Source organism: Mirounga angustirostris, unplaced genomic scaffold (assembly GCF_029215605.1).
Source record: "Mirounga angustirostris isolate CCGP_5_RB_7025 unplaced genomic scaffold, mMirAng1.0.hap1 SCAF_5, whole genome shotgun sequence".
Lineage (NCBI taxonomy): Eukaryota > Metazoa > Chordata > Mammalia > Carnivora > Phocidae > Mirounga > Mirounga angustirostris.
In genome coordinates this window covers 116,432,365-116,458,378 of record NW_026991713.1, presented here as the reverse complement: position 1 = coordinate 116,458,378, position 26,014 = coordinate 116,432,365, and the positions used below count along the sequence as shown (strand labels likewise).

The 26,014-nt window shown below is 41.5% G+C and overlaps 1 protein-coding gene across 2 annotated transcripts in view; it reads right to left on the bottom strand.

The window, feature by feature from the left end:
- The window catches only part of PRTFDC1 (phosphoribosyl transferase domain containing 1), a 92,784-nt gene that overhangs the window by 5,296 nt on the left and 61,474 nt on the right, over positions 1-26,014 (bottom strand). For both annotated transcript variants that reach the window (XR_006790713.3, XM_045874277.3), the window contains exons 4-6: positions 12,768-12,833; positions 2,101-2,118; positions 446-528 (exon numbers count right to left, since the gene is read on the bottom strand). Coding sequence is in view for 1 of the 2 variants with exons in the window: in XM_045874277.3 (XP_045730233.1) it covers positions 446-528; positions 2,101-2,118; positions 12,768-12,833 (167 nt within the window). In the remaining variant the exon portion in view is untranslated. The remainder of the gene's footprint in view (positions 1-445; positions 529-2,100; positions 2,119-12,767; positions 12,834-26,014) is intronic.

Sequence of the window (26,014 nt, the reverse complement as noted above, 5' to 3'; positions counted from 1 at the left end):
TTAGTGATCCAGATAAAACTTCTGTGAATTGCAAATAGAACCGAACATCATTAAAATATGTATCCCTCCCCCGCCCCGGCATGTGGGGCACCATCCTGGGCCCCTAATTCACGCTCCTGCTACCGAGGCACCACATCAGTGATTCTAGATAAAAGGGAGAGGGGCACTGGCACCAGGCTCCGCTAGCTGGAAGCTACTAATGGAGGCACAGTAACGAGAAGCTCAGACACCTGGCAAAGCATGTCCTCTTCCCCTTCCTCTGTCTCAGGCTAGCAATCAAATGGGCTATTTGTTCAGTGTGGTCAAGCCATAACACTCCGGGGCACAGGGTCACTGGTTTGGAATAGACTGCTCTCTTTGGGGACAACATCCTGTGTTAGCATCCCTCTCCGGCTTATTTGGACACACAGAAGCAACAACAATGATGTGGGAATGTCCTACTCACCTGGCTACCTTAATCATGTTGGGCTTGTATTTCTCTATGCTACTGAGCAGTGCTCGCATGGTCTTCCCGGTTCCAACAACATCCTTTGCAAAGAGGACAAGCACATTCAACTGAGCGCATTTGGGCAGCATAATAGACATTGCATCCAGACAGATGATTGTATGTCTTATCAATAATGCATCATAATTAGAATTGCCATCAGATGGAGTCAAAATAGGAAGCAGGGTTTGTTACATTTTTTAGACAGGTGTTTCTCTCGGAAGCTGGGTTTAGGGGAATATATTGGTGAATATTTCCTCTTGGAATCCTTGAGCTGTGTTGAAAGCTAAGTTCAGCCTTTGGAGAGCATGTGGGGCTGCTCACTGAGTACATTGGGACTCATGCATGCACATTCAAGGACCAAATTTGGCCCTGAGGTTATGCAACACAATACGGAACGCATGAATTTTCATGGACATGGGATGTACATCTGAATACACTGAATGGATAAAAACCTCCCCCTTGCCCTCCCCACTCAATAGGGGATTCTACGGCTGGGAAGTGAGATGTGTCTGGACGGCAGCTGGTGACAGCCTGTGAATTCTGCGGGTGCAAGGTTGCAGTGAGCCTCGGCTCGTCTCTGCTGATGAGCTGCTATACAATTAGAGGAGCATGGGCAGCAGAAATGTATTGTCCTTGGGACAGAAGTCAGCTGTCAGGAGCTGATTATCAAAACAACAGGTCTGAATTTAGCCAGGGTTGGGCAATTCGTTTGGCTAGAGGGTCTACTTCCTGGGTTATGTCTGAGCCGGGAGGACTGCAGATACACATGGCACACACGGGCATTTGTGTAACAAAAACTTGAAACAGCTCCCTTGAATTCTTGCCAGCTGATAAGACAGGCGTGCTCTCGAAGGAAAAGTGGCCATGTGTTGTATTAAGTCCACTGCTACCACAGGGCCCGTTCGCTCTCATTTTTTTTAGCAGAAAAATTAAATTATAACCTTCTCTTGGATTGCCATTTGAAAATTGATGGTATTTATGATTTTGTTGCTGAAGGTAGAATTGTTTGAAGTCCTTAGGGGTCATTAGGAAGAACACTGAATCAAGGGTGAAAAGAGTTCAAACCTTGCTTTTACTATTATATATATTTGGTTCTGTGGGGCTAGTTTCCTCTTTTGTAAAAAATGCCTGATTCGCAAATAGGTATAAGAACCAATTTAGACATGTGTGAAATTAGACATAAAAACGGATGAAGTACCACGAAACTATTATTGCAAAGCCTTTTTTATTTTTTAAGGATTTTATTTATTTATTTGACAGAGAGAGAGATAGCGAGAGCAGGAACAGAAGCAGGGGGAGTGGGAGAGGGAGAAGCAGGCTTCCCGCCGAGCAGGGAGCCCGATGTGGGGCTCGATCCCAGGACCCTGGGATCATGACCTGAGCCGAAGGCAGACGCTTGATGACTGAGCCACCCAGGCGCCCCTATTATTGCAAAGCTTTTATTCTAAATTGTTTCAGGCCACTGATTCTAGTTAGCTCTTAGTAAATTTTGAGAGCCACGCGCACAGTGGAAATTCAATAAATCCTTGACCAATTTGATAATAAGTGCTATTTCAAAACTCACCATTAGATTCTTTCAACTTCCAAATATGGATAAAGAAAAGTCAGCTTACCTCAACAATGAGGACATTCTGAAATTAAAAAACAAAACAAAACAACAAAACACAACAGTTATTTAGAATACGATGCAAATCTGATTCACAAGATAGACCCACGTTTTTGCTTACAGTTAGAAATTTCACAATTTGCTTAGCTGGTCCTCCCCCACCCATCTAACTCAAATGCTTGGAAGTAATATAGGTATTCCAGATTCATGCTAACAGTCTCTCTGCAATTACTGGGTGCTACAGTATTGGTATCTACATTCAGGTTAGCGGCAGGGTCATGTCAGATCTAGACCTGTCTGAAGAGCTATCCACAAGGTCAACCCACATCCCTAATTCTGGCAAACACCCCATCCAGCTTTCTTTGGCACACAAAGTTTACTAAGAGTTTACCAGGAAAATGAGCCACATAAACTATGTTGTTAACGGAGACAGCACTCTGCAGAAGGATCATGTATTCAACTGTGACAGTCCTGTATTCCTGCGTAGCCGCCACCAGTCATTGGGGATTCTGCATTTACTCTCGGATTTTCAACCCTGAGGAAGGGGTGGGCTAGAGAGAGCTCTGCGAAGCACCTGGTTGATATTTTTAGAAGATGGTTGTGTTCCTTGCTATGTGCTCTCGAGGCCTACCTCTCCTTCTCCCCTAAAAACACTGATTCTGTTTCATTTCAATTCCTGTTTGATAGCTGTCTTCCTACTAGAATGTAAACTCCATGAGGATGGGGATCACGTTTGTCTTGCTTACTATTGTATTCTGAGTCCCTAGCATATATATACCTGCATATAGATGCTCAGCAATTATTTACTGAGTGGAGGATTAGTAACTGATGACACTGATTAATGAATTAAAACCAACCAATTAAATGGATTAGTAGTTACATGTCAACATTGTCCCACCACATTAAAATACGACTGTGTTAATATGACATTGAAATGAACTGAAGGGTGTGGCTTTAATGTAATGTTGTCTTTCTTTAGATGACCCTTCATTTCTCCCTATGATTCATATGATACTTTTAAAAATTCTATCCAACCTTATACCTTAGAAAGCTCACTTATGTCTAATGCAAAAGAGATTTAAGTAATGAAAGTGTTAGCCAACCAACCAAAACCATATTTACTTTATGTGTCACATGCTTCTTAGGCGGAAATATCTTTCTGGAAGTATTTTTCTCTCTGGTATAGTCATTAAATAGTCATTTAGTCATTAAATACATTTTATTTTATTTTTTTAAGATTTTATTTATTTTTTCTTTGAGAGAGAGAGTGTGCGAGCGAGAGGAGGGGCAGAGGGAGAGGGCCAAGCAGACCCTCGGCTAAGCACAGAACCCAATGTGGGGCTTGATCCCAGGACCCTGAGATCATGACCTGAGCTGAAGTCAGATGCTTCACCAACTGAGCCACCTAGGCGCCACTCCCCTCCCCGTTAAATACATTTTAAAAATATTAGTTTTATCATTGAAATGTAAGCTTATCTTGTCCATTTTTAAAGTAGGTCATGCCCACAGTATCCCCTACCCTAAGAGTCACAGAGACAGAGGGGTCCCCTTGGTATTCTGAACACATTTGCTATGTTCTTAACCATTATCCCACAACAGTTAGTTAGATGTGCATTTTTAGTCTGACTGAAGCTTACCAACCATGCCTGTTAACCAACCCGAATACTTGGTTAATTTAATTCCCTAGCTCATAATCTTTTTTTGTTTCAATCTTATAATGAAAAAGTCTTTAAAACTCTGTTAGTCTGCATTCTTGCCTAATTAAATAAAGTGCATTGAATATAATTAAATTTGTTTTTTAAAAGCTTAGAATCTTGCAAAACAAGAGTCATCTTTGAAAAGATTAATTTTAACTATACAATACAGTGGTGGTTGAGAAGCAGGACTTGAATGTGTACTAATCCAGAGATATATTATCAAAATTACTTCAACACATTTTAAAATCAAGGAATGCATATACAGATTCAAAATCAAATAGAAAAGTCTAAAGATTTTCTAAATGTAGCTGTGTGTCTAACTGTAAAGTATTTAAAAATGCTTATGTACTTTATATTAAAGTTATCATGGCATTCTATATTATGCATAGCCAAAATATTATCACAACAAAAATGACAATAATCCATTTTATTTTATGTTTTTCATTTTTTCTAGTTTTATTGAGGTATAATTGACATACACTGTATAAGTTTAAGGTGTACTGCATAATGGTTTGATTTATATATATTATAAAATGATTACCTCAATAAATTTAGTTAACATCCATCATCTTGTATAGCTACAATAAAAGAACAAAGCAAAAAAATACCATTTTTTCCTTATAATGAGAACTCTTAGGATTTGCTCTCTTAACAACCTTCATATATATCACACAACAGTGTTAGCTATAGTCATTGTATTGTACATTTCATCCCTAGTACTTTTTTATCTTGTAACTGAAAGTTTGAACCTTCTGATCACCTTCTGATTTCCCTGTCCCCCACCCCTTGCCTCAGGTAACCACAAATGCGATCTCTTTTTCTATGAGTCCGGTTTTTGTGTTGTTTTGTTTTGTTTTATATTCCACATGCAAGTAAGATTATACAGTATTTGTCTTTCTCTGTCTGACTTACTTCACTTAGTATAATGCTCTCAAGGTGCATCCATGTTGTTGCAAATGGCAGGATTTCCTAGGTTCTCATGGTTGAATAATATTCCATTGTGTGTGTGTGTGTGTGTGTATGTGTATCACAACTTCTTTATCTGGCAATAATTTCTTAATATCATATATAAAACCTAGGACATATTTAGATTGCCCTAGTTGTCTTTAAAATGGCCTTTGTAGCTGGTCTGTCTAATCGAAGCCCATGCATTGGGTCTTTAATTCCCTTTTAATTTAAAATAGTCCCTTTTACTGTGCTTATATTTCTCAATTTAATAATTTTAGACATCATCTATTTATTATATTATATAATGATAAGAATTTTGTTGTTTTACACTATCTCACTTCTTTTTCCACCCCCCAGGGTAGATACTTTGTTATGACTGTATCTTCTTGTACTGGTCATGTTTTTTTCCCACCTACAGAGTCAAGTAGTATACTATAATTATGTTCCCTTTTAGTTTGTTTATTTCCTTGAAATTCCTAATTGTTTTCCCTGTCATCTTTCAGTGTCTTAGACTGCAATCACCCTCCTTTTCTTTACACTTCTTTCTTTCTCTCTCTTTCTTTTTTTCTCTCTTTCTTTATCTTTCTCTCTCTTACTCTTTCTATCTTTCTTTCTTGGAAGGATTGTTATGAAGAAAACATTGGTTAATTATGGTTTAACTATATTTCTTAAAGGATTTTGGAGGATTAAGGAGGCTAAGTGGGTTGATAACATCTGTAAAAGCACAAAGAACTTTCTGAGTTGTGTACGGTATTTAAAAAGTAAAATTATTTAGTGGGTTCATAAATGATGGGCAAGAGAATACTGATATAAAAAACCCATCTGCTACTGAAAGGGAGCTATGCAGAAATCTAGAGTTCTTCAGTGAGTTAGAGAAGTCAATACAGGTCTTTCTTTTCCTTTACAGAACATCACACTATTTTCAAATTTTTTCCTAAATAATATGTGGGTTTACTGTCCAGATTGTTAGCAGCTTACCTCCAAAAAAGCAATGCCTTTAGTACCTTTGGAAATTGCCATACAAAAGAAATACCCCAAGAGTACAGAGAAAGTGACTACCCCAACTTTGGAAGCATTTTCACTACTGTCTAAGAGAACTAATCTCTTTACATTTTAATATACCAGGATTAGCTTCACAAGCTAAGGGACAAAGACAAATTCATCTTTATACGATCAGCATATAACATGGAGACCGGTATGTAGTAAGTGCTCAAGAAATGCCTTTGGAACAAATCAACAATTTTGACCTCATTTCTTTCTCTAGTTCGTTATACTTTTTTTTTTTTTAAGATTTTATTTATTCATTTGAGACGCAGAGATACAGAGAGAGAGAGAGCATGAGCAGTGGGAGAGGCAGAGGGAGAGGAAGAAGCAGACTCCCCGCTGAGTCAGGAGCCCGATGTGGGGCTCGATCCCAGAACCCTGGGATCATGACCTGAGCCGAAGGCAGACGCTTAACCATCAGAGCCACCCAGGCGCCCCTCATTATACTTTTGACACATCCCCTCCATTTTGTTTTCCTCAACGATGTACAATTCCCCATTAACTGAGCTATAGTTAATGTCTACTGCTTTTAATTTTGCACCAAGAAATCTTCCAAAATACATTCCCCTCCTTTTTTTTTTTTTTTTGAGTGGGCAACCTTAGAAATTTTTTCAGGACACGCTGTGCCTCCTAAACGCTTCCAATCTGATAACTCCCATCACTGAATCTGAGATGTCTGCCAGTTACTGTCTTAGTCATCTCATCACACCTAGCTCATTTCCTACCGGAAAGTAAGTAAAATTTGCAACCTGGGGCCACAGGCAAAAATTCTATGGGGAGTCTCTGGAGTGTGTCTTTTCGTTGCTATGGTACAATCCTGATGGAAGCTAATCACCTCAAGTTTCTTGAAGAAAAAGAAAGGAAAGAAGAAAAAGAAGAAAAGAAAGAAGGAAGGAGTTATACAAATTTGAATGATTTTCTTAAATAGGTTATTCCCCTTTTCAGTCTTTTAAAATGCAGAATGAGTAGCATGCCACAGTCTAATCGGCAGCAGTATAGTTTTGCGGCTATGGTCACGCCAAGCAGAGGGTTGGCAGTAATGATGATGGGCTCATTGTGGGTGCTGAGCATGGGTAGGAGTGTGAATATGAACCCCACAGAGAAAGGAATGTAGTTCAGCATTTCACTTTATGTGATAATTCACAAAATTGCCAGAATCATCAGTCGGTGGGCATTTCCATTATTGTTCTCAGCCTAGTCAGATGCAATAAAAAGGAATGATTTAAATAGTTAAGGCAGCCAAGGAGGAAATTTGGCAGGTTCTGACGCTTCATTCTGGCATTTGATTAGAAACTTATTTGATGGGGGAAGGTGGCATGTCTCCTGAAATCTTGGATTTAACCTACACGTCTGTGTTTTCCCGTTGCCAGATTTGGGTCTGTTTCCATGCATTTGGTTTTATTCCACCCCTTTCAGAGATTTCCCTTGAACATGAATAAAATCTTCTTGCTTTAATGGATACACACATTTTATGAAGTGCCAGGATTAAATCAACTTTGAAAAAAAAATCGGCCAGAGATCACGTTGTGCAGACAGCTTGAACACACCGAGGAAAATGCTTTTAAATATTGTGAGCCGACGAGGCCATTTAACTTAATCATTGAGGGTTCCCTTTATTCAACAGCCATGACCTATTTAGAACCATGACTCAGCCAGCTTCCCTTATGAGCTTCCTTTTCTTTGCTTTAAAAAAAAAGAAAAAGAAGGCAGGAAAGAAAGAAAAAAAGAAAGAAGGCAGGCAAGAAAGAGAGAAAGAAAGAAGAAAAGAAGGAAAGAAAGGTAAAAAAAAGAAGCCATGAAAGAGACAGGTCCATGGGGGCTATAGTCTCTTTTCTGGATATTTTAACCCACACATCTTTAGAGAGTTTAAGAAGTTATGTACTACAGTTATGGGGCTTATAATGTGTGGACAATTATATAGGTGAGCTGTCCCCATGTTTTTAAAAGTTCTTTTATAAACAAATTTGATTTAAAAAAGTCTTTTCAGGGGCCTGTGTGGCTCAGTCGGTTAAGCATCCGATTCTTGATTTCAGCTCAGGTCATGATCTCAGGGTCGTGAGATCGAACCCCCCATTGGGCTCCACATTGGATGTGCTCAGCCAGGAGTCTGCTTGAGATTCTCTCCCTCTGCCCCTTTTCTCCCCCACCCTCACCCCGCTCACACATTCTCTCTCTCAAATAAAGAAATAAACCTTAAAAAATTAAAAAAAAATCTATTTCTCAAATAAAGAAATAAATCTTAAAAAATTTTTAAAAATTAAAAAAAATTAAAAAAAACCTCCTTCCTTCATTTCATCATTTAGCTCCGCTGCTCCTCCTTCAGTCAGCGCGGTGCCTTCTGCAACACTCCTACTTAGCTCCTGTGGTTCCGGTGCCCGTGCATGCTCCACCTATATGGCTTCCTGACTGGTTTCTCTGCCTGGAGCCTCCTTCCCATCCTCGACCCTCCTATCAAGTTCATTTTCCCAAAACACAGCTTCTTGATGTTACTTCTGCTCAAAAACTTTTGCAACTCCTCTTTGCTTTTCTGAGCAAGTTAAACTCTTTATTGAGACATTCAATATATTCTACAAACCAAACCCAATTTACATTTTCCGTGTTTTAAAGTATTGTTTCTCTATTTTGAGCTGATTTCTTTCAGTCACATGGGTCTGCTCTTGTTCTCTGGCTCTCCTATTTCCCTCCTTCATCCCTCATTTCATGATGCTCTTCCTCCCTTTTCTGGGTTATTCCCAGGTTTTCTGGTCCCAAGTAAAACCTCAGCCTCCTCTTGTGAAGACAGTCACAGTCCCAAGGAATCATTTCTTTAAGGGCAAGGGACTTTTCCTGGGATCGTTAAAAATAGTTCCCACTAATTGTTGGGTGCCTTTTCAAATTTTGTTTGTTTGTTTGTTTGTTTTTTTCCCTAGCTGGTGTACATTCTGCATGATGGAAAGATTCTGGAGGGCCTCTGAAACTTATTTTTAAAGTTCTCTCAAACTCTTAATGCAAAGCCTTTCTCTGAAAGGCTGAAGGATGGGTGAACAGATCAAGCCATATGAATGCCTTCATCTGTTTAAGGAAAAGGAAATTCCAAAAGTTAAGTGACATTGTTTTCACTCGTCCACCTTCAGGTGTGCGGCATTCACCAACCCAGTCCCCGCTTTGACTCTCTTGTGACACCAAAGCCCTTCTGCTTCTCAAAGTCAATGTGCCCTCACTCGACACCTTCCTCATTCACTTTGAACCCAACCTGCTGGCTGATGTGTCCTTTGGTCTGGCTAGATGGACTTCTATGTACCTTTCCCTCTGCCATGTCCACCCTTTCCCACACTTCATTGAAAACACCTTTCTGATTTCTTTCTTTCTTTTTTTTTTTTTAAAGATTTTATTTATTTATTTGACAGAGAGAGACACAGCGAGAGAGGGAACACAAGCAGGGGGAGTGGGAGAGGGAGAAGCAGGCTCCCTGCAGAGCAGGGAGCCCGATGCGGGACTCAATCCCAGGACCGTGGGATCATGACCTGAGCTGAAGGCAGTCGCTTAACCAACTGAGCCACCCAGGCGCCCCCTGATTTCTTTCTAAGAGAAAGAAGAACCTGCATTCACTCCGTCACCAAATATTTTTTCCAACCTGTCAGCTAGGCACCGTGCACGATGCAGGAGATAGAATGGTGAATAAGATAGGCAGGGTCCCTGCCCACCTTACACTGACATTCTGGTGGGGGAAATAGACAAATAAAAAAGTTAGCCTCAAAGTAAACACTGCAAACTGTGGAAAGGGCTTGACTTGAAACAGGGTACTGGTACAGAGATGAATGGGGAAGGTGGGGAGCATGCAGGAGAAGAATGTATGCCCATTTTAGACAGAGAGTCAGGGAAGACCTCCCTAACACAGGAGGCTGAGACCTAAGGATAGGAGGAAAATGGATTCCACAGCTTGTTCGGAGCTTAACCAGTGTGGTGATAGCACCGTGAGGAGGGGTGAGTGGTGTATGATGATGGTGGGAGGGAAGCAGGGCCAGATCACGTAAGTTTTACAAGCTGTGAGAAGGAGGTTGGATTATAATCTCAGAACACTGGAAGTAGGGTTCCCAGATAAAATACGGAACACCCAGTTACATTTGAATTTCAGATGAATAACAAATGATTTTTGAGCTTAAGTATGTTCCAATTATTGCATGTGACATGCTTATACTAAAAATGCATTCATTGTTTATTTGAAATTCAAATTCAACTTGGCATCCTGTTCTCTGTTTTTTTTTTGCTAAGTCTGACAACCCTAATTGAGGGGCCGCTGAAAGGTTTTCAGTAGGCAAATGAGGCGATCCAATTTGTATTTTAAGAAGATCCCTTTGGCTGTTGTTTTTTGGAGAATGGTTTGGAGGGTAGCAAGAGTTAAATGAAGGCAGAAGTTCAAGGAGACTAGTTAGGTTACAATAGCATCCCAGAGAAGGGATAGTAGTGGTCTGGCCCTAGAAGACCAGTGCTTCTCAAACTTTCGTGTGCATAGGAACCATCTAGAGATCTTGTTAAAAGGAAGACTTAATTCAGAAGATCTGCAGTGGGATCTGAGATACTGCATTTCTGATTAGTTTGCAGATGGTGCTGACCTTGCTGGTTCCTAGATCAAAGGTCATCAAACTATGGCCCATCGGCCATTTTTATAAATAAAGTTTTATTGAAACACAGCCATGTCCATTTGTTTCCCTTTTATCTTTGGCTGTTTGCTGGTTTCATGCTATGATAGCAGAATTAAGTAGTTGCAACAGAGACTGTATAGCCCTCAAAATCTAAAGATATTTACTGCCCAGCCCTTCCCTAAAAAGTTCACTAACCCCTGCCATAGACCACATTTTGCTACTGTAAAAGTCTAGATTCAGGTGATTACCATGAAGATGGAGAGCAGTGGGCAGATTTAAGACACATTTGAGAGCACTGAGTGTGGTCTACCCTGGTTCATTAAGCACTCCTCTCTGATGGGAGCCCAGGTACCCTGAACTGCATAAAGATGCATAATCTCTAAACCTAAGCTGTTGTGACAGTTGAGAACCTGGCTAATCAATATTGATTCATCTTAGAAATATTTACCCCCTGCATTCTAAGCTCAAGGGGTTCTACTCAGCACACATTTAAGCATATATAGAAATCCATCGAAGCACACACATAAATGTTAGTGTAAAGATACTATGGAATAGCACCTGGAAGAATCATTTGTCATGTAAGCAAAAAGTTGAAGCTGACTCCTGCTTGTACTTACTGCCGGCTGATTTTCTACCTCTCCCACCTGAACTTCCACGATCTCTATTTTCTCGTGGCGGGAGGGTGTCTTTGTAGTAATTCTGGGAGGGGATACTGAGGCAGAGTATTATCACCCCTCCTATCACTCCATCCCTTAGTACAAAACTAGCCTTTCCCCACCCTCCTCTCTATCTCTTAAGGGAAGGGAATATCCTATGCTCACGTAAGAGGGAGATCACTTTAAAATGAAATAGAAGATGATTTTAGAAAGCAGAAGAGAAAGACCAATTTTATGTGCAACTTTTTTTTGGCATTCATTTAGAATTCTTAGAATTCCCACTCTGACAGACCCCCCCCCCCAATAGCCCATGGCAAGAGGCTTGTGTAATACCACACAAGGTATGGTATTTCTCTTGTGTCACACACCTCTAAGGCAATGTCCTCCAACAAAGTCCCCAAATGACTTGTTGTTTAAAGGCCATTCCAGGGTTGTTAAAGGTTGTGAGTTTCTGGAAATGGCTTTGAGTATTTTAGATTTCTAGGATGTTACTTTTATTTTTTAAAGTAGGCTCCACGCCCAGTGTGGCACCCAGTGTGGCGCCCAACGCGGGGCTCGAACTCACAACCTCGAGATTAAGACCTGAGCAGAGATCAAAAGTCTGACGCTCAATGGACTAAGCCCCCCAGGCACCCCAAAGATGTTATTTCACGCACTGACGTAGTAACATCAAATGGTGGCCTAATGATGCATTAACATCAGCCAGTTAATTCCAATTTCTGTGGAACATAATTGACATCTAGATCACAATGTCACATGTAGATGGTTACCAGGCTTTCTAAAGAGTAGAGGGAAGGAAGCTGGTTTGTCTAGTTAGAGCCCGTGTGGCTCTGTCGTGTTCCTAATGTTATTATACGTATTTCTGTTAAATGTGCCTGCTATTCCTTTTCCCCATCCGGACATTGCATAACAATAACAACCACAAATATGAGAGATTAAACTTGTGGAGGAGGCTGATCCATTTGACTCAGAAGGCTGAAGTTGTTCAAGGATAATGAGTCCAAGAGGACCTGGGCTGTTGCTTGTATTCACAGCAAAACTTGAATCTCAGGCCCCATTTCCACAAAGGTCAGGTGCATTAGGCAAAACTCTTCATTCCAATGGATGTATTTATGTCAGAATCCAAACAAATTTTCACTTAATTATTGAGCATTGGCAGGTTTGGAACGCCAAGTTGAAAGTGGAGGTGTTCGCCCCATGATCTAATGGATTACATTCTTTTGCATGGGAGTGAAAAAGGCATAAGGCTGAAAAAAGTGCTCTCGAGATTTTAATCCCTTCCTTAAATTTTAGATATTTCAACAAATCTGTTTAAATGTCTTACTGCAATGCCTAGGTGCTGAGGCATAGATGAGAGATAAAAAAGAGACAAATAAAGGAAAAAAGCTTCCTTTTCTGGAGGAAGTGCAAGAGGAGAAAAGGAAGAAAGCAAGAGTGCCAAGAGATTTTGAAATACGGGGTTGTCTGAAAGGAGAGAGATTGGAAGGAAGGTTGGAGACGAAAGATCTGGTCGGCCTCAGGTCCTGGAAGCTTTATGAAAGGAGTGTTTTATAGGGAAGAAATCATTAAAAGGATTCACACATCCATTTGCATGAATTAGCCAGCCCGGGAGAGTGTCTGAAATGCATTTCGAGAGCTGACCTGAACTGAAGGTCACTGATTTCCCCATGACATCAGCGCAGCCCGAGCGGAGTTACATTAACAAACCTTTCCAGCCAGTGTTGAAAGATCATCGCCTCCGATTATCTGCATCTCGCCCATGGACTGGTCGTTCTAAAAAAAGCGAAGATAATATTTCACTGTACAAGAAAACCTTTGCAGCACATTTTCCCCGTCTACCCAGCTCGCGGCTAGATTGCGCCTGACAAACGCAGCACAAATAGCTGGTACAGATTCCTGGTTGCCCCTGGTTACCGGGAGCCACTGGCCCGCTACTGTGCTGGAGACAAAGCATTCTGACGGCTCCAGGAGGGGAGAGACTCTGCGGAGAGGGGATGATAAAAGGAGTGGAGAGAGAACCAACAGACCTAATTTTGGAACACAGAAATGATGGGAGGTGCCTGAGCCTATCCTGAGGCAGATGGAATTGGGGAAGGCAGTCATACTCCCGGACCTCCCTGGGTGGATGGGGTTACGGGAGGGGCCCCCAGAAGAGGGCCACACATTTGTCTGCTAGGCCACCAAGCCCCAGTCCTCTGCCCCAGTGGGGAGCAATCAGATGGTGGTTCCCAAAGAAATTAGGCGCCTCCTCTATTCCTACCAACACAGGTCCAGCCCCTCATCTGATGTTGAGGGCAATTCTAACAGTTCACACAGATCAAGAACTATTGCACTTAGACCTTCAGGGGTGAATGAAGAAGCCTCAGGAAATTTCTCCAGGCCCAGGAATATGTTTAAGAGACTTCTCACACCAATTCTACTAGAAGTCATGAGTATTCACTTCCATGATGTTATATATCATACATCATCCTGTCCTAATTAACCCCCCCCCCCCCCACACACACACTAAACCAAATATGGATTGTTACATAGTGCCTATTGCAACAAGGTAACATGGAGGCAGAACAGGAAACAGGGGGCAGGCAACTTGTTTTCTGGCCTCACTGGGGAGACACAGCAAAGGGACTGATGCAGATACCCTACAGAGTGTGGCTTCATGACCAAGCCAGACCTTTCCAGCAATAACCTGAGGGAGAAGGTGATGGTGCAGGATTTCGTGCAGGATGTGCTGAACCAGGAAACATCTTAGGTCACCACTGTGGCTTTTTTTAGCTCAGGGCTTTCCTCTCTTATTCTGGCAAAAAGCCTCCTCCTCTTTCCTCGGGCATGGGGCGGAGTGAGTGTGGTTCATTCCCTAAGGGCCAGGTGGGGCCAGGCCTTACCTAGATAAACCAGCTATGCCTGAAGCTACATTCGGCCTCTGACTTTCCAGCTACTGAAGCCAATTTGTTCCCTTACGAATGTTCTTGGGTTGGTTTGAATGAGGATTCTGTCACTTGAAACTGAAGTCTCTATCTCGGCATGGAGCTACTTTGTCATAGAACTGGTTATCTAGGAAGGTAAAAAGCAGCTAAATAACCAATATAACAGTTTAACCACGGAAGCAGCTTTTGTCTTTTTACCTTACTGCTCGAGAGGGGGAAAATAATGACCTTAAAATGTTTTCACTTCCACTTGGTAAAGCATTCACTCTTTACAGCAACGGAGTAGAGAGGATGCCCACTAAGTAGATAAGTCCAATAATTTTCTTCTTGTGGGAACTGATCTCAAAAGGAGAAAGTCAAAGAACATCCAGAATTCACAGATCTCTTGCTGTTTTTGAACGGGCATTTATAACCATACATTCACAAGCAGTCCTGCAGTAGGTTAGGAACTTGTCAAAAATGTCAAAGAGGAAGATTTTCTTATCACTTGTAGAGGTGCTGAGATATAGGAGTTAACACAGGGGCCCTGTCTGCATATTAGACTCAAATGTGTTGTTAATAGCAGCAGAAAAATAAAATTTCAATACCTCCAGAGGACGGAGGTATGCAGAATTGGATGCAACTACTAAACCACAAAGTTTAACATAACAAACGAGATTTACCCACTGCCAATCAGAGTGAACTTCATAATAATTCTATTGTCATCTTCATTCCATTGATTAAAAACAAAAAATACAATATATCAGAAGGCTAAATAATGTGCTGTAAGTTTCACCTTCAGCGTGTTGCCAAGCAAGTCTTAGTTCAGAAGACCTTACTTAAGAGTCCAAGTTTATAACATGTTTTTATTATTAGATTTGTCGTTAACTCATCTAGAACTTATATCTTCCAAGTGTCTGTTATAGTCAATTGTCCCAATATCACTTACTGAATTGTTTGGGTTTCTTGCCCTACTGGCTGGAAATGTCATTTTTATCATATCTTTCATTCTCGTATGTGAGGGTCAGTTTCTATACTCTTCTGTTTCATTAGCCTAAATGTCCATTTTAGCATCCAAACCATACTGTTAAATTATTATAGCTTTCTAGTGTGTTTTAGTATCTGGTAGTGTAAGTCCCATTTTTGTGTTCTTTTTTAAAAATTGTCTCGGCTATTTTGGTACATTTATTTGCCTATTTGCTGGGCTGTTACGAAGATCAAATGAATTAATATATACTGATCATTTAAAACAGAGCCTGGCACATGGTAAGTACTCAGTAAATGCTGGATATGATTCATTTCCCTCCCTCCCCCTCTTCCTCCCTCTCTCCCTTCCCTCCTTCCTTCCTTCCTTCCTTCTTCCTTCCTTCCTTCCTTCCTTCCTTCCTTCCTTCCTTCCTTCCTTCCTTCCTTCTTTCCTTCCTTCCTTCCTTCCTTCCTTCCTAGGAAATGGTCACTCCTCAGACCTCTTTGGTACACTGGAGTCTGGAGCTCCCCTGGTTTAATGACTCCAGAAAAGAAGACTTTCATGTCTTGCTGGGTCGGAGAAGGGAACTTATAGGATCATCTTCTTCATTCATACCCTCCCCATCCCCTTGCTGCTTTTAGCACATTCCTCCATCACTCCATCTTCTAAGAACCTAGTGACTAACTTGTGAGCCTTTCAGGAGTTCTGTGGCACAAATCCTGTACTTCTCATCAACAGTTCCCTCCATAGGCATTTAGAATTTCACTTTCTCTATTCTGCTGAGTCAGTGCCCTTCCTTAAACAGTTTTGCCTCCCAAAAACCACTGACATCTCTTGCCCACTGAGGTTTTCTCCCCATCTCTTTGTCCTTGCACATATATACTTCCGTTTCTTTCTTTCCTGGCATTTTGGTGGGGTTTCAGGAGGGAATAGAGCTAATTGTATGCATTCAATCCACTGTGTTTAACCATGATATTTTTCTAATGGTTCAAAAGCATCCTTATATTCCTAGGATTGATGTATTTTTTAAAACATCATTGGTTTTTCTTTGATAATATTTTATTTGGGATTATTCATCTTCTTCATAAGTCAGATGGGTTTATAGTTTTAAAGCAAAGTTATATTATCCTATACAATGCATCAAGTGGTTACCACATTTTTTTCTATGCTCTAGAAGAGTTTGTGTAGGAATGGATTGATGGGTTTTGCTAAGGTTCAGTAGAGATCAGTATAGGTATTATTTAACTCCCAACTTACAAACCAGGAACCTGAGCAATGAGCATTTACATAACTTGCCCAAAGAGGAGTTGCTAATAAGTGAAGGGTTCTAGTTCAATCCTAGAATTGCTGGCTCCATGTTATTCTGGTGTAACCTACCATTGCCCTTTATGCCCAGTATTCCTACAAGAGAGAAGCACATAATACGTCTTGGAGAGGAATCTAGAGAAGGAGTGGGTCCTGCTTATACTAATGAAGTGAAATACATAAGCTCAAATGGCCAAGAGAAGTCGACAACTTGGTAGAAATGCTGGCAGCAGTTATGTAGACTTAAAGAGCCAAGGAAATCTCTGGTATTTAGTCCAGGCTTCCTTGGAAGAAATATTTTGGAAATTTACTAGTTTAGGTGACCTGATCTCCAGGTACCAAGGGGCATGCCCAAGCAGCCCCACAGGTGTGACAATTCCTCCTATGGAGACTTTGGACTGCTTAGATAATGTTTAGAAAAAACCAGTACTGAGCAAGAATAAATATCCTGAGCTCCTGTCCTTTTGAGGAACAGGAAGGGGAAAAGTAAGGAAAATAAATAAACAGAAGAACCACTCTCTAAGCCATTCGTTTTCAAAGTCAGACAGTTGCTTCAAAATCTGTACACACAAAAGCTTTCTCAGTATTCTCAGCCACCACAGATCCCTTAACTTTGCTTTTCCTCCCTATTCGTCTTATCTTTCCTCTCAGCTATTCTGTGCTTAGTAAGGTCATTGATCCTATATTAAATGGAGATGCAAAACAAAAACCAGAAATACTTCATTATAAGGAGGTTTAATGACCAAACTGGAGAGTTTCTGATTAAAATGGTGCAAACCACTAATTACTATTATTTTTTTTAACTCTAATAATCTGATGCCAAGTCAGAGAACAAGGACAGGTGAATGGGTTCCAGTATCCCTGGTTTTCTTTTCAACCAGTGGTTGATGTAAGACAGGACTCTTAATTGGATCCCTTAGTCCTTTAAGCTGCCTGAGGTCAGAGAGGAGGGCACGGTGCGGTCAGAGCCTGCGTGGCTTCTGGGCCCCTTGCTTCAAGCAGAACAATTCCACTTGTCTCTCTTACATCAATTGGATTCAAAGTGAGATGGTGCAAGCAAAAAAAAGTTTGAAAACCATCGTGTTAGTGTTTTCTCCTTTGAAATTGACTGACTTTTTGGTTTCCTGTTCATTTAAATACCCATCTGCTTCTGAGATCGTTTGTTTAGGAACTCATTCTTACAACCTATGGGGCGGTGGGGGGGACGAAGGGTATGCTGTGGAAAGAAGAATGTGGAGATTAAGCGACCAGGTGGCTGGGCTCTCCAGGTCCCCTCAAGGCCCAGACTGCCTGGGTTCCACTCACAGCCCCACCTTCTATGAGTTATATGACCTTGAGGAAGTTACTTAACATCTCAGTGCCTCAGTTTCCCTATTTATAAAAAGGGTATATTAATCATTCCTACCCCTTAAGATTATTGGAGGACTAAAGGAATTCATGTGCATTCAGCACTTAGAAAGTGCCTGGCATGTAAAAATTAGCAGTATGTAAAGTAGGCCCTATATTCTCCTAAGAAACTTGCAAATCTTCCTGGTGTCCTAGCATTTGACTTTGTGATGTATTCTTTGTTCAGCTCACTCAGCGTATTACTGCTCCGCCGCTGCCATGCGCTCCATGGTTAGGGTTTCCCGAGGCTAACTGCTACCCATGAGGCATGTGGGTAAGGAGAACTCATGTCCTTGCACTGCCACTTTGTATCCTGGCTGGAGCTTTGTAACGACCTCATATGTGTTTTCTTTTGGGGTTTCTCAATGACCTCCCAGTTCCCATGCTGTGGTGTCTGACGCTTTCCAGTGGATCATTTGGTGAGCATAGATTCTGTCATTCCACTTTGCTGTTTTCATCCTTTTCCTCAATAGGCAGAAGCCACTTGGGAGATGGTGCTCTGACCCACTTTTGTACTTAGCTCTCATTAGATCCTTGTGGGAGACATTTACAGTCAGTAGAGCAAGGAGTTAACCTTGAAACTCCCTTACAAGATGGTGGCAGAAGGTCTGTGGTAGAACATGAGAATGGAAGGCTGGGTTTCTGATCTCTTTCCAGGCCCAGCAGCATTTTTACCTTGGGGATCATGGGCTACCCTAATTCCTTTCTATGAATCCACCATTTTAGCTTAAAGTAATCTAAAATTGATTTTTGTACTACTTGTAAACAAAAGAACCTCAACTAAGATACCATACTAATTTACAGGACAAATCAGTATTTGCAAATTTTGATAAATAGTACTAGTGACAAATTACTTGTGACACATCTCATCACTGTTGATGAACACCACTGCTCTGCACTGAGACTCCAAGAGTTCCCGGCACAGAATCTACTGCATTATCCTCCATGTCTTAGCTCATGGCTGTTCACACCACATTTCTCCATCTTTCTTCACATGGGTAATTTGTACTCTTTGATCAAGACTCAGTTCAGGCATCATCTCTTCTAGGAAGCTTTCCTAGAGTCCCGGGGACTTTATATGTGTCCCAATAACATTCTATACAGATCTGCATGTCAATAGACCATATCCAGCCGGAGTTTTTTTGTGAATGTAGCAATCGCCAAGAGAATGGAAATTCCTTCAGCATAACAGCCTTACTGTCATCCTAACTGTACCCTCTGTTGCTGGCACATCGTGGGCATCCGGTGTTTATGGAGCCATACTAAAGTATCTGAGTACATGTGTTAGCTATATTTTTAATACTTCTTCTCCTACTCACTTAGACAGCAAGTGTTCTCGGGCAGCACTTGGTTTCTATTCCTTTAGGTTCTTTCTCCAGCTGTCCAGAAGCCTGAAGGACCTTATTATTCAATGGGAGTCAGAGAAAAATGAAAACTATAAACAAACACATGAGAAAATATCTGTAAAGCTCAACTGAGAAGGACTTAAATAAAGCTGATTTGAGTAACTTGAAAGATGGGATGACTGGAAAAATGTAGACCTTCCTCTGTTATGTCTGATTCACATCCAAATGATATTTCTTTATTCTCATACTCTTACTATCTCAGTTCCCAGTCTCCTCAATATTTTTAAAAAACTAAATGCCCATATCTGTGTGAGTTCTGAACACTAGAAATATGAAAATATGATTTATTAAGATATCTTAATAACAGGAATTCATTTCATGATTAGTAAAAGATACATTTTTAAAGCCAAACTAGTGTTTTAACCAGGAAAAAAACCATATAGGTTAGCATGTACAATTTCACTCATTTGAAAGTACACATGTATTTTGCATTTCCTGAATTTGGTGTGTCTAACTTTGCAAACATGATGTGACTTTATTTGAAGACAAAATGGCTTTCTGCTTAATGACAATGATTTATTACTCCATTGTGATTGGTATTCTACTCCACCCAGTCTCCAAGAGGGGTACTGGTTAGGTAAGCGTACTCTCCACCCAACAGAGAAAGGCTCTTTTCTTTATGAGAAATAAAGGGGAGCTGGGTTGGAAGAAGGGGCCACAATGATGTGAAGAATCTATAGGCTGGGAGGAATAATGAAGGATCACCAAAAAAACAAAAAAGAGAGAGAGAAAGAAAGAAAGAAAAGAAAAAAAAGAAAGGAAAAGAGAGAAAAGAAAAGAAAGAACAGAAAAAGAGACCAGGGAGAAGAAAGTGGACATTTATTTTAATTTAGTTATAAAGGACCCCAGGAAGGAGGAAACACAGTTTGCAAACAGATCCAGTGACTTCGCTTTACATGAACTCTGAAACCTTGAAGCAGGATATCCTTCTGTTTTGAATCTTGGTATGGACTGTTGTTTTGGTTTATGTTTTTAAATTATGGATCAGAAAGACAAACAAGTGGAGCCTCTTGAAACATCTGAGTGACCCCAAAAGACTTCAGTAAAATCTGTGCTTTAAAATGTGGATGGCCATATCCCAGTGGTTGACTCTTCCTTGGAAGACCATTTTCTCCATACAATTTTTTTCCTCCTAAATAACCCAGGGAAGACTTATAATTATATTATAAAATATATTATAATAAAATAATATATTATAAAATATAATAAAATAATATATTATAAAATATATTATAATAAAATAATATATTATTTAAAAAACCAATTGAAAATAGTTGGTCAACAGTAATGAAATCTTAAACCAGCTTTCATGAACTAGTTTTAGATTGCCAGGGGAAGGAATGGTGAACAGGAAGGACCAAGGGAGAGAACAGATAGCAGATAGCATGCCAGAGAAACCTCTAGAACCCACACCGATTTTGGCATTAAACTTGGATCTATCTTCTTTCCCACCCAATTGTACTCTGGGTCCAAAAAGTTCTGCGATCTCGTGTCACTTCTCAGCTCAAAACATTTCTGAAGATGCCATGCCTGCAAAATGGTGTCTGATTTTTTTTTTTGCCACCCTCAGAGCCAGGCAAGAGGCCCCTGCATATCACAAACATCAAAACACAAAGACATTTGCTTTTTTCTTTTTGGTCTTGTAAGGAAATTTCTGGAAAATTCTGTAACCATTTGAGCTAATGAGAATTATGCAACAGGGACATGTGTGCTGAACTGGGCTTTGCCCTCTACCCCCTTATAGGGTCAAGTTTGTGGGGGGGTTCAGAGAGGATGGTGGTGGAGAAAAGCACAGCCTTATCTTGGGAAACCAGAAAAAGAGGGGCTGATATTTTTTCAAGTTGGCCATCCTAAATCACCCAAAGCAGGTGTCTCAGAGGCCAAACTCCCCAAATAACTGTGTTCCCTCCTACCTCTCTGCTCAGAAGGTATCATCTTGGAGGCACCTGAATCAGGAGAAAGAGGCACAAGGGAGAAGAGCCTAGCCTCCCCCAAGTCCCTGAAGAGCTTAAGTGGGTCAGTCTCATGCAGGTTTTAGGCAGGCTCAGTCACCACCCAGGAGCTGGTCCTGAGCCCAGCTTCTGCCCTGCCCTGCCCAGCAGACACACAGCTCTGCTCAGGCTTGCAGGCTGAAGGGATGAGTACAGCTCCTTTAGCCTCCAGCTCAGGTGATCTGGGTAGACACATGAGCCTGGCCATGGACAAAGCTATAAAGCTTCAAAACCTTAAATATTTAGAAATACGGTATGTGACTACATTTATAATTTTGCCTGGGGCCCTGTAAATATTAGAGGCAAGGCTGACTTTGAGAACCATTTACTGAACATTTACTAAGTGCCAGGCACTACTCGAAACACATCATGTACATGAATCCTAGCAAAATCCCACGAGGTACCATCCAGCAGCCATACTCCTTGGTATTTACCCAAGGAGTTGAACATTTATGTCCACACAAAAACTTGCACTTGAATGTTTCTAGTAGTTGTATTCATAATTACCAAGATTTGGAAGCAACGGAGATGTCCTTCAGTATGTGAGAGGATAAATAAACTGTCGTACATTCAGACAATGAAATATCACTTGGTGCTAAAAAGAAATGAGCTATCAAGCCATGAAAAGACATGGAAGATGGTTAAATGCATATTACTAAGTGAAGATGCCAATCTGATGAGGGTATATACTCTATGATTCCAACACTAAGACATTCTGGGAAAAAACTATGGAGATAGTAAAAGATCAGTGGTTACCAGAGGTTGGTGAGGGGGGGGGGGGGGAATGAATAGGTGGACCACAGGTGATTTTGAGGGTAGTATAAATACTCTAGGATACCATAATGATAGATACATGTCATTACACGTTTGTCCAAACACATATGGGTGTCAATGTAGGCTCATCAGTTGTAACTCTCTGGTGTAGGATGTTGATAGCGGGGGAGGCTGTGGTTGTGTGGGGTCAGGGGGTACATGAGAACTCTCTGTACTTTCCCCTCAATTTTGATGTGAACCTAAAACTGCTCTAAAAGTCCATTTTAAAAAAATCCTATGGGGTAACAGACACTGTTATCACCCCAATTCAAGTAATGCTAAGTAACACTGCCCAAGGTTGCACAGCTGGAAAGTGATGGAGCTGAACACAGGATAACCCTCTGTCTTGCTCCAAAACCTCCACTTAACCAATACATTCTACAGCTTTTCTCTCGGGTCTGATTAGAATCTACCTTTTCATGTGACTCCGCACTAGACTTCCTCTCCCCCAGAGGTGCTTGTAATGCGCACATGAATCCCCCGCGCAGACCATGATCCCGCCTGGAGTGGGACCTGAGAGTTGGCATTTCTAGCGAGCTCCCAGGTGACAGGGAGGGGGCAAGTCCACAGGCCACACTCTGAGTCCTCGGGGTCTATGTTCCACCTGCTGGCCAAGTCCAGCACACACCTTGCATTTTATCATCGTGTGTCTTGTGGATGCGCCCTCCATCCAGAATGTCTTTCTGCCATGTCTCTGCTTGTCAAAATCATAACTTCCCTAGACATACAAATTAAAAATCTACTCTCATTATAAGCCATCACCTGATCCTCATCCCACCACCACCATCAGCCAGAATTGATTTCTCCTGCCAAGATGCTTCCTTCGCATTAAGCACTGATTCCTACCGCCCTTGTTATACTCCTCCTTCTTGCTCATTGTCTATGCATCTGTTCACTTCTGCTATTCTAAAAGCAACTTGAGGATAGAGACTTTAGATCTTCCATTTTGTATGTTCTTTAGCACTGAGCAGGTGCCTTGCATGCAGAAAGGAACATGATGTGTTCCCCTTTTCTGTAAGGTGGGGACAATAACACCTACTTGTTTGGATTGATGTGAGATTTAAGTTAAATGTCATATGTAGAGTGCTTTGCCCACAGTAGGCAAATACTTATTTAATGAATTGAATTTTCCTTTTCTGTTATCCATAAAAGGGAAAGGGGAGGGTGTGGGAGTGAATTAATGACAAAGCCAGGCCTACCCCAAAGTAACTTTTATTCGTGTGATTTTTCCACTCTATCAAGCTCTACATGTAACTAAAATTTATCAGTATTTACAGAAGAAACCTGGAGTATTATTTCCTGGTTCACATTTTCTATGCAAACCACTGACTCAAGTTCAATTAGGGCTTACAGATAAAAGGAATAAATGTGTCCTTAAATCGTGGTAGAGTATAAGGTAATGTACATAATACATTTAATGTACATGCAATGTACATATGTAACTGAGTTACATAGACATACCACTATTCAAACAACCAAATTTAAAATTAGGTAATGGTTTCCACGTAACAGGATTGTACAAGAAGAAATGATTATGACCACACAATGATTGCCTTAACCCATTATTCACCAGGACACCTTGGCAAACTCACTCAATTTCTCATTTACCTCATCTGAAAAATGGGGATAATACTGCCTGCCTTACTTGCTTCTCAGAACTCATGTCAAGAGCAAGCAGATTGCCGATGCATGCAAACGCTACGAAAAAAATGGAACAAACGTTTTATGTGCAAAATTGCATTAACAATATCCTCGGCCTAAGACAAAGCTGGAGGGAAAAGGCAATTTATACGGACTACAAAGAAAGTAGAATACCAAATGTCAAGCATTTCACCTACTATTACTATATTTTAGGTTTACGGTTTTGCTCCAACTTCTCCAGGTATTTGATGAGACACGAGTAACACGTGAGAAAGTCCGAGAGCAGAATGCTTCTAGAGCCACCTTTTATTTTTCAGAATAAGAAAAGATGGTTTATGTGATGTAGGCATGTTGATTGGCAGTGCAGGCTTGCAAATTCCTTCAGTATTAAGTCATGTCTTCAAAACTGGGTGGGGCGCTGAGTTATTAAATTTTTTCTTTGCCTCTGGAGGCCAGGGCTTGGAAGTAGCTGGAGACTACATGTGAACTGAGCTGGGTGGTCTCGGGAAAATTCTGTGTAAACAGCGTTGCTCATCTAAAAGTAGCACAATACACTGCACATCTGTCTGTCCATATTATACAAACAGAATCTGGACTCCATTAATGTGCCTGAGGAATAAATTATTCTCTAATAAATGTTTTTATAATCACAGTGGAAAGGAAGGTCCAGGACAGCAAAGGAAATGAGACTCTGCCATACCAATTTGTTGGCGGAAGCCTGGCAGGGGAGTGGGAGAAGGAAGTGGACCACAGCTGTGTCTGACTTAGAGCGGGCATACCTTCTTTAACATGGGAAAGGTGGGGTTCCATACAGACGAAGGTACGGGAGAGCACCTTATTCTGTACTTGCCAATGAGCAATGCCAGATCACCCAGGGAAGGTGGCTTTGCTCTCAGTTCCTGCCAGATGATCAAAGAATAACTTCTTAATGACGCATCCAACTAAGGGTGTAGACCTGACAAGCTCAGTGCCCCCAAAATCAGAATGTCTACATGAGGCGACCTAACAGGGCCAGCAGCTAAGGAACAGGGCACTTGGGCCATCTGATTGCTCATGCATAAATACCTACTCTTCTCTCTTTACCCCCATCAAGTATCTGTTGTCACTGGTTGATGACACGAGGGCCTTTGCTTTGTAGGGGCAGCAGGAGAAGTTGTTTGAGTCAGAGGTGGCAGGGAAGAGAGAAGAGGAGGCTGGAAGCTAATACGACCACTGTTCTCCGCCTGGTTCCTTTAACCGCATTTGAGCCCTGATGTTGGAGGACTGAACTGCTTCCATTAGAGACTAAGATTCTGGGAGGGGTCAAAGATCTGCAGCTGGGCTCATTCACAACTGTTTGGGGTGCCTGCCTCTGTGGGCAACCTGGCCCTGCCCCCCGGTACCTGCAGCACTGGCAGTTTCCGGAGCTCCCCCGGCATGGACACGGCACTCACGATAGGCACTGTTAGCAATGGCCTCGCTAATGACCTCAGAAGGCGCTTCTCAGGCAGAAACATGAAAAGCAGGACCTGCAGCGGGGGCTGGCGGAGGAGGTGTCAGATGCCCTGGAGTAACGCCAGCTGATGGACTGACTTAAACACACACGTGAGGACCCTCTTGGGAACTCTCAGAAATAACTGAAGAGTAAATTCTCGATCGGGCAGGTGGGAAAAGTGTAACCCCAATTCAGCATACTTTGGCATACCCATACCTGGATCTACTTTTGTAGTTACCGACGGGTAATGCCAAAGGTGAAAGCTGCATAGAAAATGACATTGGCGTTTCAGAGACTTCAAATATTTATTAGGCGTTTATATAATCTTCCCCTGATCACATCAAATTCATTTGCTGTAAAGTTCACGATGTCCTTAACATCATGGAGTTCATGAGACTATTTCCTATTATGGTACCTCGGTTTTTACTTTAAAAATTTTAAGGGGATGATTTTTCTTGTTGTTGTAGTTTTAAAATTTCATTATATTTTGATAAGTCCCCGTGACTTCTGCTTCTTGCCAAGATGGAATAACAAAGACCAGATTTTAAAAAAAGCAAAACATAAGCAACAACAGTGTCAAGATACTGGATGTCAGGCAACAAAGAAGAGCGATCCCTAAGACAGGAACAAACAAAGTTGGCCCTATGACTGGCTGGCTAACTGTCTTGGTAGAGTTTTCAGGCCACAGCATAGGGAAGGAGAACCCTGGTGGAGACTGGGAGATGGAGTGGAGGGGATGGAGCTGAGTGTCCTGGGAGAATCCGACAGCTAGTTCTCAGGATAGGATATTGGAGAGAAGGGCTGCAGAAGGAGAACCAGCAGAGCATGCAGCAGATCTGCAGATGCAGTTGAAGAAACTGCCTGTGCCAAGGAAAGAACCATCTAAACGGATTAGAGAGAACAGTGCCCAACGTAAGCAGAGCCAAGAAGAGTGCCTGCCCCAGCAGAAGGGTTAATCCCACGACCGACGGGGAGTTGGGTAGGGTACTCTGGAGGGTCTTGCCTCGGTGGTGAAGAATCACCAGCCCTAGCGTGAGGTTTTCCCTGGACCCACCTAACAAATCGAAA